Below are 14,699 nucleotides of genomic sequence, written 5' to 3'. Positions count from 1 at the left end.
ATGTTTGTTTTTGTATGTTATTAATTAATTTATTTTGTCACTATTTTAATACAGCCTTTCAACCAGGGTGCCCAGGCACCCTGTGGTGCCTTTATGTTTGTTCAGGGGTGCCTTAGCAAAATGTCTAAAAATTGCCCAAAACTTGTATACAAGCCAGTGGGTGGAACAAGCCTGAATTTTAGTTATACAAAGCCACAGAACTTCATCGTGCACCACTGTGACCATCTAGCCACCGGTGTCCTAACAATCACTGACAACATCAGTTGATAAGGAGGATGTCATCTGCCTGCACACCATCCCTGTTTGACCCTCCCTTGCCCCGCTCCACCAGTACTGGGGTCACATTAGTTCAGTGATGGAAAAAACTGAGGGAGAAGAGAAATAATGGAATACTAGTCAGTACCAATGTGAAAAGTGTATTTTCTTTGAAAGAATAAATCACTTCTAATGTTATGTGCCCTACATGTGTATGTTGCTGCATTGTATAAAACTATTAGCATTGTTTTTATATTTTAAAATGGGGTGCCTCAAGACTGTCCATAATTTTAAAGGGTGCCTTGAAAGAAAAAAGTTTGAGAAACTCTGTTTTAATACATGACACAAATAACAATTTTATACAAGTAAATATATTTTGTTAATTCCCATTTTGGATGAAGTTTGCATATTATTGTTGCATTGTGGTTCTACAATCCTTTCCCGGGGTCAGCGGCTCCTGACAGCTCTGCACTTCCTCTCAATGTTTTGTGTCTATCTCTCTTCCATCCTGGGAGAACTGCACAAGGTTCTCTAGATAAGCCCCATGAGTTAGCCTTTATATTCAGTGGGTAACCCAGTTTCTTACAGGTTTATAAAGAAGCAGAAACACGTCCTTGTATATCAGTATACATTGTGGTGACAGCAGGTTTTTGGTTCATCTCTCCAGATCTTGCAGTTGCTCCATCCATCTCTGCTGACAGTGACATTTCAACTTCAGCCCATTCTTTCCCCAGCCAGTGGCTAAGGTGGGGATGTGGGATGACTCCTACACTGACTTTGGACTTATCCTCCAAGTCACCTATACCCCACAGTTGTTTGTGAGTGCAACCACTGATTTTATTTTGTCCATTAAAGTCTTTTATGCATGCTACACTATGGGGCATGTGCTCCTCTCTCCTTTCTTATTTCAAATCAATTAAATCATAGTTACCTTCATTCACCGAAGTTTCCAACATACCTATCTTGCTTGGTAGACTTCTGGCATTGGTGAACAAACACTTTAATTCATTGTCACATTTTGCAGAGCTTATTACTAACATTCATATAAAAGAACATTTGGGTAGCAGTGATCATAACACAATTTCATTTAATGTTATTTGTAAAAAACAAGCACATCCTGGAAAGATAGAAACACTTAACTTGAATAGAACACATTTTTCAAGGCTGAGGGCTGTTCTAGACTGGGAGGGAATATTGGCATCAATAAACACAGAACAGAAATGGGAATTCTTCAAAACCACTGTATGCAAACATGCTGCAAAATATATTCTCATGGGCATTACGTTTTAAAAGGCTAAAAAATAAATCCTATGTGACTCACTGTCAAAGTTAAAAAAGCTATAAATTAGTAATAAAAGTGCTTTTAAAAATATAAAAGTGAAAGAACACTATCATCATTTAAACATTACCAAGAATATAACAGAAATGTAACAAGGAATTCAAGGCTGCAAAAATTCAAAATGAACCACAGATTGCAAAAGAGAACAGGACAAACCCCCCCCCCCCCCACCAAAAAAAAATGTTTTCAAATATATTAATAGTAAAAATGTCAGGTCTGAGCATTTAGACCCTTTACAAAATAAGCTAGAGTGTTTGACTTGGGACAAAGAAGTCACATTTATTAAAAAACATTCTTCAGATCTGCGTATACAAAGGAGCATGGGGAGATCAAGTTCATAATGGGGATGATATTGATGAACCACTATGGCTCAAAGTTAAAATGGTCCAGAAATATTTAGACAGAATAACAGTGAATAAAGCACATGGACCAGATGGGATACACCGATGTGTCCTAAAAGAATTGAGCTCTGTCATTTTAAAGCCATTGTTTCTAATTTGTAGGGACTCTTTAATAACTGGCATAGTACCACAGGATTGGCATAAGGCCAATGTGGGGACTATATTAAAAAAGGATCAAAGTCTTTACCACATAATTGCATATCTGTTAGTTTAACTATAGTTGGGAAATTACTGGAGAATTTAAAAAATACTACAAAGATTCGTTTTTGCTAGAAAAAATATTTTAAGCAACAGACAGCACGGATTCATGAAAGACAGATGGGCCCTGATTTACTATTATGCCTAGGCGCTTTTCCCGGGGACTAACATCTACTTTTTACTAGCGACCATCTACTTTTACCCCACTAAGAGATTTACTAAAGAGAAGCGTCAACAAGTAGACGCCAAATCAAATTTACTAACAAGACACAGACCAGGAATCAGACTCAAAAAGCAGACATGCTAAGAGGCACGTTTAACACCATGAAAAATCACTGCAGAAACATGTTCACATTGAAATTTGCTTTGCCAAATATCAGGACTTCAATTTAAACAATATCTGCCATTTCCCAAAAAATTTAAAATGTGTTAAGTTTTTTTTTTAAGCAAGTCGACACAGTGAAGAACTAGAGGCTTGTGCAGTGTATTTGTCTGATATAAATGCGCATGTGCAGAATACATTTTAGACGTCCTCTGTGGGCGCTTGCTTTTTAGCCGCTGTTCAATAGTAAATCTCTGTGTGGAGTCCTCTGACAGATGGCACTCGGTCGCGTCTACTGTGTTTAACAAACAGCAATAGGCATATCTTTATGTATTCTAATTTGATTTCCTTAGTTGTATTGATTCTATTTTTGTTTCTTATCTTTTATTTTTACATTCAGCTGTTAAAATAAATATTATCTAGACCTTCGAAATAAGTAAAATCATTACAGAAATAATTATAAAGGTCTGCAATAAAAATAAAAAAAAGCGTGGGGTCCCCCCTCTCAACCATAACAAGCCCTTCAGGTCTGGTATGGATATTAAAGGGTAACTCCACGCTGAAATTGAAAAAAAAAAACAGCGTGGAGTCCCCCCAAAATCCATACCAGACCTTTATCCGAGCATGCAGCCCGGTAGGTCAGGAAAGGGGGGGACGAGCAAGTGCCCCCCCTCCTGAACCATACCAGCCACATGCCCTCAACATGGGGAGGTGCTTTGGGGCAGGGGGGCTCCCTCCCCCAAAGCACCTTGTCCCCATGTTCATAGGGACAAGGGCCTCTTCCCCACAACCCTAGCCGGCGGTTGTGGGGGTCTGCGGGCAGGGGGATTATCAGAATTTGGAAGCCCCCTTTAACAACGGGGCCCCCAGATCCCGCCCCCCCCCACATGAATGAGTATGCGGTACTGGTATGGATTTTAGGGGGAACCCCACGCTGTGTTTTTTTGTTTTTTTTTTTAATTTCGGCGTGGAGTTACCCCTTAATATCCTTGCCAGACTTGAAGGGCTTGGTATGGATGGGAGGGGGGACCCCACACTGTTTTTTTTTTTTTTTATTATTTATTGATTTGACGGAAATTATTTAAAATTCAGCTGTCAGTGGTGAACCCCGCTGACAGCTGAAACAATACTTCTGTGCCTGCAGAGAGCTCCGCTATTATATTTGACATTAAAAAATATAGAGATATATTGTTATATTGTTGGATATAGATGTTTTTATTCGGATACAAATAGATACAATGTTGCAACCTCTATACTTTTTAATGTCAAATGTAATAGCACAGCTCTCTGCAGGGACAGAAGTAATTACTTCGCCATTATAATTGCCTGCCGTGGACGGGGCGAAAATCGGCCGTTTCTTTTTTTTTTTTTTACCGTTGGTGGTGAGGTCGGCCGATTGAACAACTTATTTATTTATTTTTTTAAAAACAGCCAGTTTTCGCCCCATCTATGGCCTGCATTTTCCTTTTTCTTCTTTTTCTTTTTCATTTTCTTTTTTTTCTTGCAGTTCATGGCTCATGAGCAGGTTTTTTATCGGTAAAAAGATCCACCGATTTGCCGATCATTACCCCGAAAAATGGCCGCTCTGCAAAATCGGCCGATTTTTATCCAAAATTATGCAGGCCATAGACGGGGAGAAAACCGGCCGTTTTTTTTCACAAAAAAACAAAAAATCGGTAGTTCAATAGGCCAACGTTACCACCAACAGTAAAAAAAATCGGCCGATTTTCTTCCCGTCTACGGCTGGCATTTAATTACTTCTGTCCCTGTAGAGAGCCCCGCTAATATATTTGACATTAAAAAGTATTGTGGTTGCAACATTGTATCTATTTGTATCCATTTCCGATACAGATGGGTTTTTTCGGATACAAATAGATACATTGTTGCAACCGCAATACTTTTTAATGTCAAATATAATAGTGGACTGGAATAATTCCTCCTCCTCCTCCTCCCTCCTCTCTCCTCCTCCCTCCTCTCTCCTCCTCCCCAATTATCCCATTAGCAGAATAAGCCCCTCATATAAATAAATAAACTAATAAATATTAATTAATAATAAATAATTAATGTGACATATAAATAAATATATATACATCAAACCATTATTGTGCTAAAATATGCCATGTGTGCTCATTCAATAATACCAATATAATAATAAATGTGCAGATATAATTCATAAAGTGCATAAATAAATTAAAAAGTCTTTTTTTATGAATTTGTGCAATATGCAATGTGCAGGTGAACTCTTTAATCCCTCTTTCCAGGTGCCGTGTAGTCTCAATATGCGCTCACCTTAATATTTGCCCAAATAAATTTAGGCAAATAAACTTTTAGTCCTTCCAGGACTGGTGGGATGATGCTCCTATATATAGTATTCCAGATGGAGATGAAGGCTTACTCAGATCCTCCTATGATCTCCTCTTACTCCATACAAGCAGCCACTCATGGATAGACATTTGGAAAATGTGTGAAAATCTCCTATTTCCCGTACTGGGGACACCTCCTCCTCATATCCACCTTTCCTCAGTGTTGGATATATAAATCAAATGGAGAAAAGAAAGACCATGGTGCCTTATCCTTTTATGTAAGAGTAGTTTATTGCTACCAGATGCGGTGATACAGCAGTTTATGGCACTTATCTGGTACAGGTATGCAAGGCTTGTAATGCACTCTGCCTTTCTGTCTGCCTCTGCTGGAATCGCCGAGCCTCTCCGATGCAACGTCGTGACGTCAGAGCCCCTCCCCTAAAAAAAGGCTGGCATTTGCATTTGAAAATCAGCGCTGACATACAGTTTGTTATGCGAAAAAAAATGATTAACATTTGTGTAAACCGAGGCATTATTTTCAATGGATTTTCATTCGTAAACTGAAAATTACGTTAACCGAGGCGTTGGTAAACTGAGGTACGCCTGTATTAGTTTTGTAATCCTTTGTATTGGGATACATAGAACCAACATACATCTGAATTGGCAACATAGCACAACATTTGTGTCACATTTGAGATATCTGGCTAGTTACACTGACCTTGCCCAGGGACTTAGGGTTGATTCCCACCACAGAAATACAGATGGGATTAGTGTTCAACAGCTCCGTGGATTAGTGGTTAGCACTGCTGCCTCACAACGCTAGGGTATTTGGTTTGAATCCCAACCACGGCAATGAATTTGCATGATCTCCATGTGACTACCCTAACATATATTTGCTGGTGGCAGCATCTTTGCTTTCTGTCTAAATGATCCCTAGAATGTGAATTAGCATGAGGCCTTGTCTGTTCAAACACCTTTTTAAAGTTGCACCTTATGTGAATGTCAAACTATGGGATGAGATAAGGGCCTGGACTAATGATTGATTGGATAATGCTGGTTTGCACTCCACCTCCTTTTGGGAAAGTTTGTCAAACCATGAGAAGAGTGAGCGAGAGAGAGAAAAGGATTAAAAAAAATAATAAAATAATGGCATGAAGTCCCCCCCCCCAAATCCATAACAGACCATTATCAGAGCATGCAGATACCGCATGCCTTCAAAGATTTATTTCCTTTGTTGCATTGCCTGCTTGGTTCACACTGGATGCGATTTAAAATTGTGCTTTTTGTTGGCAATTTCACCATACTTTCTGTAGATTTACCAACGAGTTATTGTGTTTTCAATTGTGTTTTGCATTGCGGCTTCTATTGTAGTCTATATGTGAAATCGCTACAAAATGCTGAAAAAGTTAGACAAGAACTACTTTTGAAATTGTGCTGCAGCAAATCGCTTATGTTAAGACACTAACATCCACATTGATTAGATCCGATATCAGGTATAATTTCAATTCACAAATTGCACCTGAAATCGTGCACCCTGGATGCGACTTGGCATGCGACTTGCAAATCGTATGCAAAGTCGCACCCTATTGTCTGCTATTAGAGCAATCACATGGGTGCGTTTTTGACACTGATTTCTAAAGTAGTACATGTACTACTTTTGTGACAATTTGCATAGATATCTGTGTCAGATATCTTGCAAATCGCAAGGAAATCAGCATCTTCACTGTACATCGCACAATTTCTAAATCCGCTTTGATGTGACCGGGGTGTAAGGCCTTTTTATGTTTGATTTCCTGAATGTTCTTCCGATTTATGGGAAATGCCACATACTAGCAAAAGTGAATTGACATTTTCAGTATTGCATGCAAGATGTGGTCATGTGACTGCCTTAACTCATGCGATAATCTGGAGTGAATTGTGCCCATAGGGCCAAGAAATATTGCCAATAGGGTTCCCTTTTACATCCCTGTTCAATGTTCTGTTGTATGCTGCACAGGTACACTTCACTGTGGCTTTCTTTCTGACTCTGATTTGTGGGGCCGGTATACCAAGGGTTAACGCAGGTGGGAAGATAATTAATCAGGTGCAAACACTTTCTCTGACCAAATGAATGGCGGTGGTGGGTGTGGCCTACCTTTTATATAAGGAGATGCAGTAGTGGGTGATTGTTTGCCTTGTACAGGCCACATTATTTTCTGCAAGTCCTTGTCTGTGGTGGTTTGGGGGAGGAAGAGATATTGTGGTGAATTGCCCCAGGCCACACTCACGCTGTGTTTTGATGTGGGCTGTAAATGTTTTGCTTGTTCTTCCTTCTAAGGTGTGTTTGTGTGTTATTGTACAATGATTGTGTGTTTATTATCTTTGCATTGTAATCCTAACACATGTCAATTGCTCTGCTCTTCCAAGTTTGCTTTATTTATAATGAAATGCAGTTTTCAGACAAACATGATGAGAAATGTATGTTTGGGGGATTTGGGGAGGTGTTTTTATTTTGGCACGTATGTATTTTTATATTGATATTTTGATCTGCAGCTTGTTTTGTGGATAAGCCTAAGTGATTCATATTAACCGTTGCCTGCTGTAACCTGTGAAAGCACAGTTCATTAGAAGTATAGTCTTTTAGATTGTAAGCTCTAATGAGCAGGACCGTTCTATTTTAGCAACATCAATCCTGCTTTTTTTTTTTTTTTTTTTCACCAAGATATTGAATGTACCTACTTGTTGTTGTTGTCCAAATAAATGTGGAATGTGTATTTTTTGGGGGGATTATTTCATGTTCTAGTTGAATGTAGCACAGTGGCTAAATGGTTAGCACTTCCACCTGGCAGTACTAGGGTCGTTGGTTTGAATCCCAACCATGGCACCTCCTGCCTAAAGTTTGCATCTTCTCCCTGTGCCTGTGTTTCCTCTGGGTATTCCGGTTTCCTCCCACACTAAAGACATGTTGGTAGGTTATTTGGATCCTGTCAAAGTTAGTATATGTATGAAAGTAAGTTAGGGACCTTAGTATGCCCCTTGAGGGTTAGGGACTGATGTGAATTTTCCACATATATATGTAAAGCGCTGCGTAAATTGACAGCGCTATATAAGTATCTAAAATTAATAAATGTACTAGCACCCCTAACACTTATTTTTGCTAGCAATATAATCTGCCCAAATCTTCCTTGTTAGAGCGCACATATGCAAGTATGTCCAAACTAACAAACCAAAAGCCCCCTATTGCACCACAAGACCATGTTATGTACCAATGAATAGGTCGTGTTCAATTCCAGCTAGCTATTCTTTTTCTACAATCCTCTTAACAGTAATAAATTGGGCCCCCAATAATGTATAACAGATCATGTGTCCCTAATGAGGAAACGCAAAATGGAAACTCCAATTAGCCGCCATATTGGGCTACACCATAATTTTGATATGAATATGATCAAGTTCTCGGCACTGGAGCAAAGTCCCCTGCATGAACGGGGAGGCAGTATGGATCAGAATTTGTTACAGCCTAAAACCCACTGGATATACATATAATCTCAATGCCATTCAACATCCTGGCCTTAAAGTGATTCTAAAGGCTTAAATTAAAAAAAATAAATAAATAAATAAAAACCAAGTCTATACTTACCTGCTGTGTACAGTGGTTTTGCACAAAGCAGCCTGGATCCTTCTATTCTCAGGTCCCCTGCAGGTGCTACTGGCCCCTCCCTCCTGTCGGATGCCCCCACAGCAAGCAGCTCGTTATGGGGCACCCGAGCATGCGCACTCCCCAGTCGCTGCTCCTTATGTCCATTCACACACAGAGCTGCGGCTCGGTCCCTCCCCCTCTCTTCTCATTGGCTCACTGGCTGTGATTGACAGCAGTGGGAGCCATTAGCTCCCACCGCTGTCTCAGCCGATGAGGACAGGGAGTCCTGGGATAGCTGAGACTCCATTGAACATCGCTGGATTGAGAGGGGGGCTTAGGTGATGTAAAGGAACCGGACCCCGACTGCACTAGGGTATTGTTGTTAGCCTCCCGCTTCACTGTCCGAACACAGATCCACGGACACCACCGCTGACCAAACAAGACGAGACAGCACCAGACTTGAAGGAATCCAGGAGATAGACAGACTGATTTATTTTAACATAGATACAAGATATATACACAGGGTGGGGAAATACACACTCAGTAACAGGAAACACATCAGCAGGCAGTCCCATCAGGGGGAAGGGCTGCCAGAAACACACCCCACCAAGCCAATACACAAACACATCCCATAATAGTTTGCTCCCAAGCAAGACACACAATAGAACAATGGGATGCAGGCACATGGCAGTGAACAATGAACAACCCCCACCTATGTTTGTCTACACAATAGCAGGACATTCCACCCTGTACCCCTAACAGGCACATGGTGACTTACACATAAGAGGGATATGGGGAGCTGAGACAGGGGTCTCCCCACCTCTCTAAAGGGGGCTGTGTTCCATGGGCCCCCCACCCAAAGTGACTCCCGTCACAGGTGAGTATTGGTGAGGCTGGTGAGAATGCTGCACAAGGAAGGTTTTTTACCTTTGTGCATAGAATGCATGAAGGTATAAAAAACTTAAGCCTTTACAACCACTTTAATGAGACAATAAATTTAAACCCTTTCTGGAATAAAATAATTTCTTTCCCACATATATAACCGAAAAACTTCCCCCAGAGTTAGCCACAAAATTTGACCTTGACTCTTATATGGTACAGATTTAAGTACAGGGATATAGTTTATTTATTTAAAATTGTTTGTATAATCTGTGTTCATATCATGTGTTTGTGCACATTTGTAAATCTACAGCATTTGTCCATTTCTGATGGCTCATTCTATATTTTTTTGTCATTCTCTCACTGCTATACAGGGTAAATCGTATTGATTTATATGTTTGCTTGGGTAGTTTTTGTACCTCGGATGGCGATATCTATACTGGGGATCTGTTGTGACCCTACAGGTGCACAGGGTGCTCGTCTGGAGGCAATATACTGTCAACATACTGTCCTCTGGGTGGTGCCACCTTGGTTGGGCTGCTACTGCTTCGGGGGTGCACGTGCCCTGCCCCTATGTTCCATTCTTTCACTGTTGGACATGATAGGATGTCTTATCAGGTTCCTATTGACTTTGTCATTGTGGCAATTTGATCCTCCACCTTATGGTGGCACCTGGCATCTCTTGTTAGGCCCATGGTGTCTAGCTGTTAAGGTTCTGATGATCCTCCGGCCTTAGGTAGCGCTGCTCCATCCAAAGTCTCAGTGCTTGATTTATGCTTGGGCACTGGGACCCTGTGGAGATCGGTGCCTTCTGAGATGGCTCAGTTTTCCCTGGCCTTTGTGCAGTGTCAGCCTTTTGCGTCCATGCCCTGTCAGTGAGTCAGAAACCGTCAGAGTGGGGGTATAAAAGGCCGACATCTCCAGCAGCCATTATGCCGGAGCCACGAGGTTAGCCCTGTCACTTGGTATATCCAGTCTGTTTGGTGAGACTCTAGATTTATCAGCTACATAATTTCTCTGCTGCACTGGACGTTTGTAGATTTGAAACATTGTACTTACTAATTATAATTTTGAGCAGGTCTGGTATTACTTGACATATTTTACACTGGATTATGTCATTTTCTTAAATGGTACACTTTGATAGTATTTTAGTGCCTGTTGACTCTGCTCAATTTAAATAAATTTATGGATATAAATAAATAGTCCAGAATTGCAAATATGCAGCGTTTGAATGTACAGTTCTTACTTGGCATATTATTTTATGTTTTTTATTTTTTTTTGTTTCTTTGTTTAATGCTGGTAACTTGGTGGCCTCTTGTGATTCTTTTTAGAATACACATTGTGAGTATCAGAACTAATAGTGAAAATGCTATAACTTAACTTTTTTTGTTTGTATTTCATCCAACACAGTTATATCTGTTTATTACAGTCTGGTCCATTTGTACCTCCTGCAGCCACTTAATGACCCTGGTTGATACCATTTTGAGGCTTGTTTAACTTTGCCTCCTATAAATTGATGATAAATAGTGGGGTAAGCATGATTTGGCTCTAGCTGAAGATATAACAATATTAAGTAATGTTATTTTAAATTATTTATGTATTGTCCATTTTATATATATATTCTTGTATGACTTTTATATATCTTTGGATCATCAGCGGTCTTTTTCCTCTGAAGAAGCCCCTTGAAACATGCTAGGATTAATAAAATCAATATACCGCTGTACAAATTAGATCATGTGGATATGTGGTTTTTGTATACCCTACAGGTACCATCTCTGTCACCCGGGTGACTGTAACTCAGTTATGATCTTAGCTAGGTGGCTATGTGGCCATTCATCCAGTCTGGTTTTTCTTCGTATCAAAGTGTTATGCAACTAACTGTGGTGTCTTGGAATATTCAGGGTCTAAACTCCAAAATTAAACGCTCGCTTGTTCTCTCCCACCTGAAGAAAACTGTGGCTTGAATTATTTTTCTACAAGAGACCCACTTAATGGGCTCTGGAGTACTAGCCTTAAAACAACCACATGTAGCAAATGCCTTTCATGCCACATTCTCCTCTTATTCCAGAAGGGTTTCTATCCTACTTACGAAGGCCTTAACGGTTCGGATAGAAGAAATTTGCATGGAGCCACACAGCTGTTACCTAATCTTAGTATCAGCTATAAAGATATCTATTATACTTTTGTTTAATGTATATCTTTCCCACCTTTTGATCCTCAGAAGTTCTCAGCGTGAACTTCTAAATTGCTTTAGATGGCTAAGTAACTATTATTATTGCAGGAGACTTCAATGCGGTTTTGAATCCCTCACTTGATAGACTGGGAGGTGCTAACACTCATTCTACTTTTTTGAAAGACTGGGTGGATGGCCACAGGTTTGTTGATATCTGGAGGTGGAAATACCCAGACCAAAAAGTTTATTCCTGTCACTCGCTCTCACGGCACTTTTTCACATTTACATATGGTCTTTACCACTTCAGCCTTTTTATGTCAGGTTTTGAAAGTCCATTATTTCCCTAGGGCGCTGTCTGATCATGCCTTGTTGGAGCTTCAACTCCGACTAGCCCGCACACCAGGTCTATGTGCCATGCGGATGAGTCCTTTCTGGCTTGAGAACCACATGGTCCTTTACAAATGCCCTGACGACATGAGAGTTTATTGACTGGAGATAGAACCAGGGGGCTCCACAGGCCTCCAATTGGATACCTTTAAGGAGGTGATGAGGGACTCTTACATGTCTGCTGTATGTGATCTGAAGATTAGAGAATGTATTTGAGATATTGTACTGCATCGGGTTCCCGTTTTTTCTTTTTTTTATAGTATTCTAAGATACTTGCCTTGTGATATTCTCTGTGTTATTGATATTAGCCTCAACTACTTTGGCTGTTTTTCTTTTTTTATCATTGACATTCTGGCTTGTGTATGTACTCTTGTCCATGTTAACATGCATACTTTCAATAAAACCAGTTTAAAAAAAATTAATATGTGGTTGTTTTATGAAACATTTTAGTTCTGTAGCTCAATAAACTTTTTTGAAGTTTTGAAATTCTATTTGTGTAGAGTGTTGACAAGTACCTTTAAAGCCCCTGATGGCTTAGCTCTGGAATTAAGTTTATTAGTGGTATACCTCAAGATTCTGTGTTGGACAACTATGTGGCAAATGAAATTTAATGTTGATACATGTTAAGTTATGTATGGATACTAGGAGTAGTACAGCTGGGGGAATCAATGGTGGAACAGGATCTGGGTGTTCTGGTAGATCATAGGCATAATAATAGCATGCAATTCCAAGCTGAAGTTCCGAAGCAAACAAAATTATTTCTTGTATTAAAAGAGGTATAGCCTCCAGAGAGACAGATACCATTGTTCCCCTGTAAAAATCATTAGTAATACCTCATCTAGAATATGCAGTTCAGTTTTGGGCACCAGTTCACAAAAAGGATATTGGGGAACAGGAGAAAGTGTAGAGAAGGGCAACCAAACTGATGAGGCATGGAGGAGCTCAGCTATGCAGAAAGATTAGCTGAACTGAATGTATTCTTTCTGAGAAGTGATTAAAAGAGGACATGATCAATATGTTTAAACGCCTGAAACATGTGGAAGTTTCCCAAGAATTTTGCAACTAATGGACTATATGTCATGGAACTCACTCTCTCAATGATTTGAAGACATTTTTCCCAAATGTCCAACTGTCTTCTAAAGTTTATGGTCCCTTGTTTATAAGTAGATTGCAAGCTCATTAAACAAAGTGGTTTAGACATCAAGATTAAAAATAAACTGCTTTCTTACCTTTTCTCTGCATTGCTGCTTCTCAGAGAAAGTCCTAAGGAATGAACATATGGCTGAGACGACTCTACTGTTTCCATTAATAAGCAAAAGGCTCAAAGTTCTAAACCCCTCCTTCTGCATGTTACTTTCTGGTACTCTTTTTAGGACTTTCAAAACCACATTTTGGTCATCTGAATTCAAATTCTGAACAAACAGCACTGAAAAACAAATATATGTATTGTTACAGAACATCCACTATATTTTATTTGCTTTCTATGTGCCAGCATTTCCAGAAGTGCAAGAGATACTGTACAGGGAACATTTTACCAATTAATGGGATGCACTATATTCTCAGTTATTATTGCATTATCTATCTTATTTCCACTTTTGTAGTCAAATTTGAGAAAAACTATTTTTGTTATGTGTTCCTATTTTAGATGTAGAGGAAAAGGTCTAATGGCTGAATCCAAGCATTTCTCTGCCAGTTCAAAATGATCTGTCCCAATAGCTGGGCTGAGGACTGGTTGTGTCAGAAAAATTGCATTCATGGCCGTGCCCGAAGATCGTGTACATTACCGTGCCTGAAGATATGCACATGTGTATAGCATATCTCATGCACTAGTGCACAAAATCAGGGCTATGCGTTCATCAGCATTTGTTCCCTAATGCGTAAACATATTAATATGAAGGAATATGCATATTAGGTGCTAGCAGTTTGGTGCCCAGTGGTCTATTTATCACATCACATTACAGAATTTAGGAGAGATGCTGTGTGGTTATCAGCTTCAGTGATCCATGACCAGATATATGTTATGCTCCTCCTCTGCTTCAACCTGGCCTGCTTCTGACTATCCAATCCAGGTTTCCTGTTATCAGCCTTGGCTTGTGATCTAACTCTGCTTGCTGATTTTGTACTGCTTCTGTCCATATGATACTGACCTTGGCCCTGCTCCTGATCCTACTTCCATCTTCTGAATATATACCTCCATTGCCCGGTTGTTGCTGACTTTGGCTCATCTGACAACAGTTATAATTCCTACACCTGTGAGCTTCTATGCTCCATTTGTGTGACAGCAACTTGCACGAGTTTCAATCCTGCATCCTACAAGATGTTCTCCAACTAGGCTACATAAATATATCTGCTCGCTTGTATGCTGGAGACCCCTGAGGATGTAAATTTGCGTGAGGTGGAGCTTTGTGCGTGAGGTCATGCCGCCATATTGGGCCTTGAATGGCAGCTGCTAATGTAAGTGCAGAGCAGTTTACTTTTGTTTGCACTGGCTGGTTTATGGCACAATATTGCAGTTTTATTTAGTTTTGTGAACATTTAATTGAGGCATAACAACTGTTTTTAACTAAACTACACTATGGTCCCTTTTTATTGATCTGTTGTGTGAGCTTTATTTTGTGCAGCTATCTGACATCATTGGTACCTGGCAGGAGAGGTGAGGAACCAGGGGTTGCCTTAAAGGCGACTGGCATGATATGCTGCTTATTACTGGCCATCTGTATCTCTGGTGAGTTTGTATTCTGTCTGGGGATTGGTGGATTACATCTTCTGGGTGCATACCTCTTGATCAGGGTGGAAAATTTCACAGATATGTGTTTTGTAGTCATA

General features: G+C 40.0%; 1 protein-coding gene across 4 annotated transcripts in view; it reads right to left on the bottom strand.

The window, feature by feature from the left end:
• Window positions 1–13,295, bottom strand: part of LOC149457274 (rho family-interacting cell polarization regulator 1-like) — a 423,950-nt gene extending 410,655 nt beyond the window's left edge. For all 4 annotated transcript variants that reach the window (XM_089683950.1, XM_089683951.1, XM_089683953.1 and 1 more), the window contains exon 1: window positions 13,103–13,295. Coding sequence is in view for 2 of the 4 variants with exons in the window: in XM_089683953.1 (XP_089540079.1) it covers window positions 13,103–13,222 (120 nt within the window). In the remaining 2 variants the exon portion in view is untranslated. The remainder of the gene's footprint in view (window positions 1–13,102) is intronic.
• Window positions 13,296–14,699: the final 1,404 nt, after the last annotated feature.

Source organism: Staurois parvus, unplaced genomic scaffold, assembly GCF_062004578.1.
Source record: "Staurois parvus isolate SC_StPar_1 unplaced genomic scaffold, SC_StPar_1.0 ptg000329l, whole genome shotgun sequence".
Classification (NCBI taxonomy): Eukaryota; Metazoa; Chordata; class Amphibia; order Anura; family Ranidae; genus Staurois; species Staurois parvus.
Note: the sequence above shows the minus strand (reverse complement) of the source record. Positions and strands in the feature narration are given on the sequence as shown.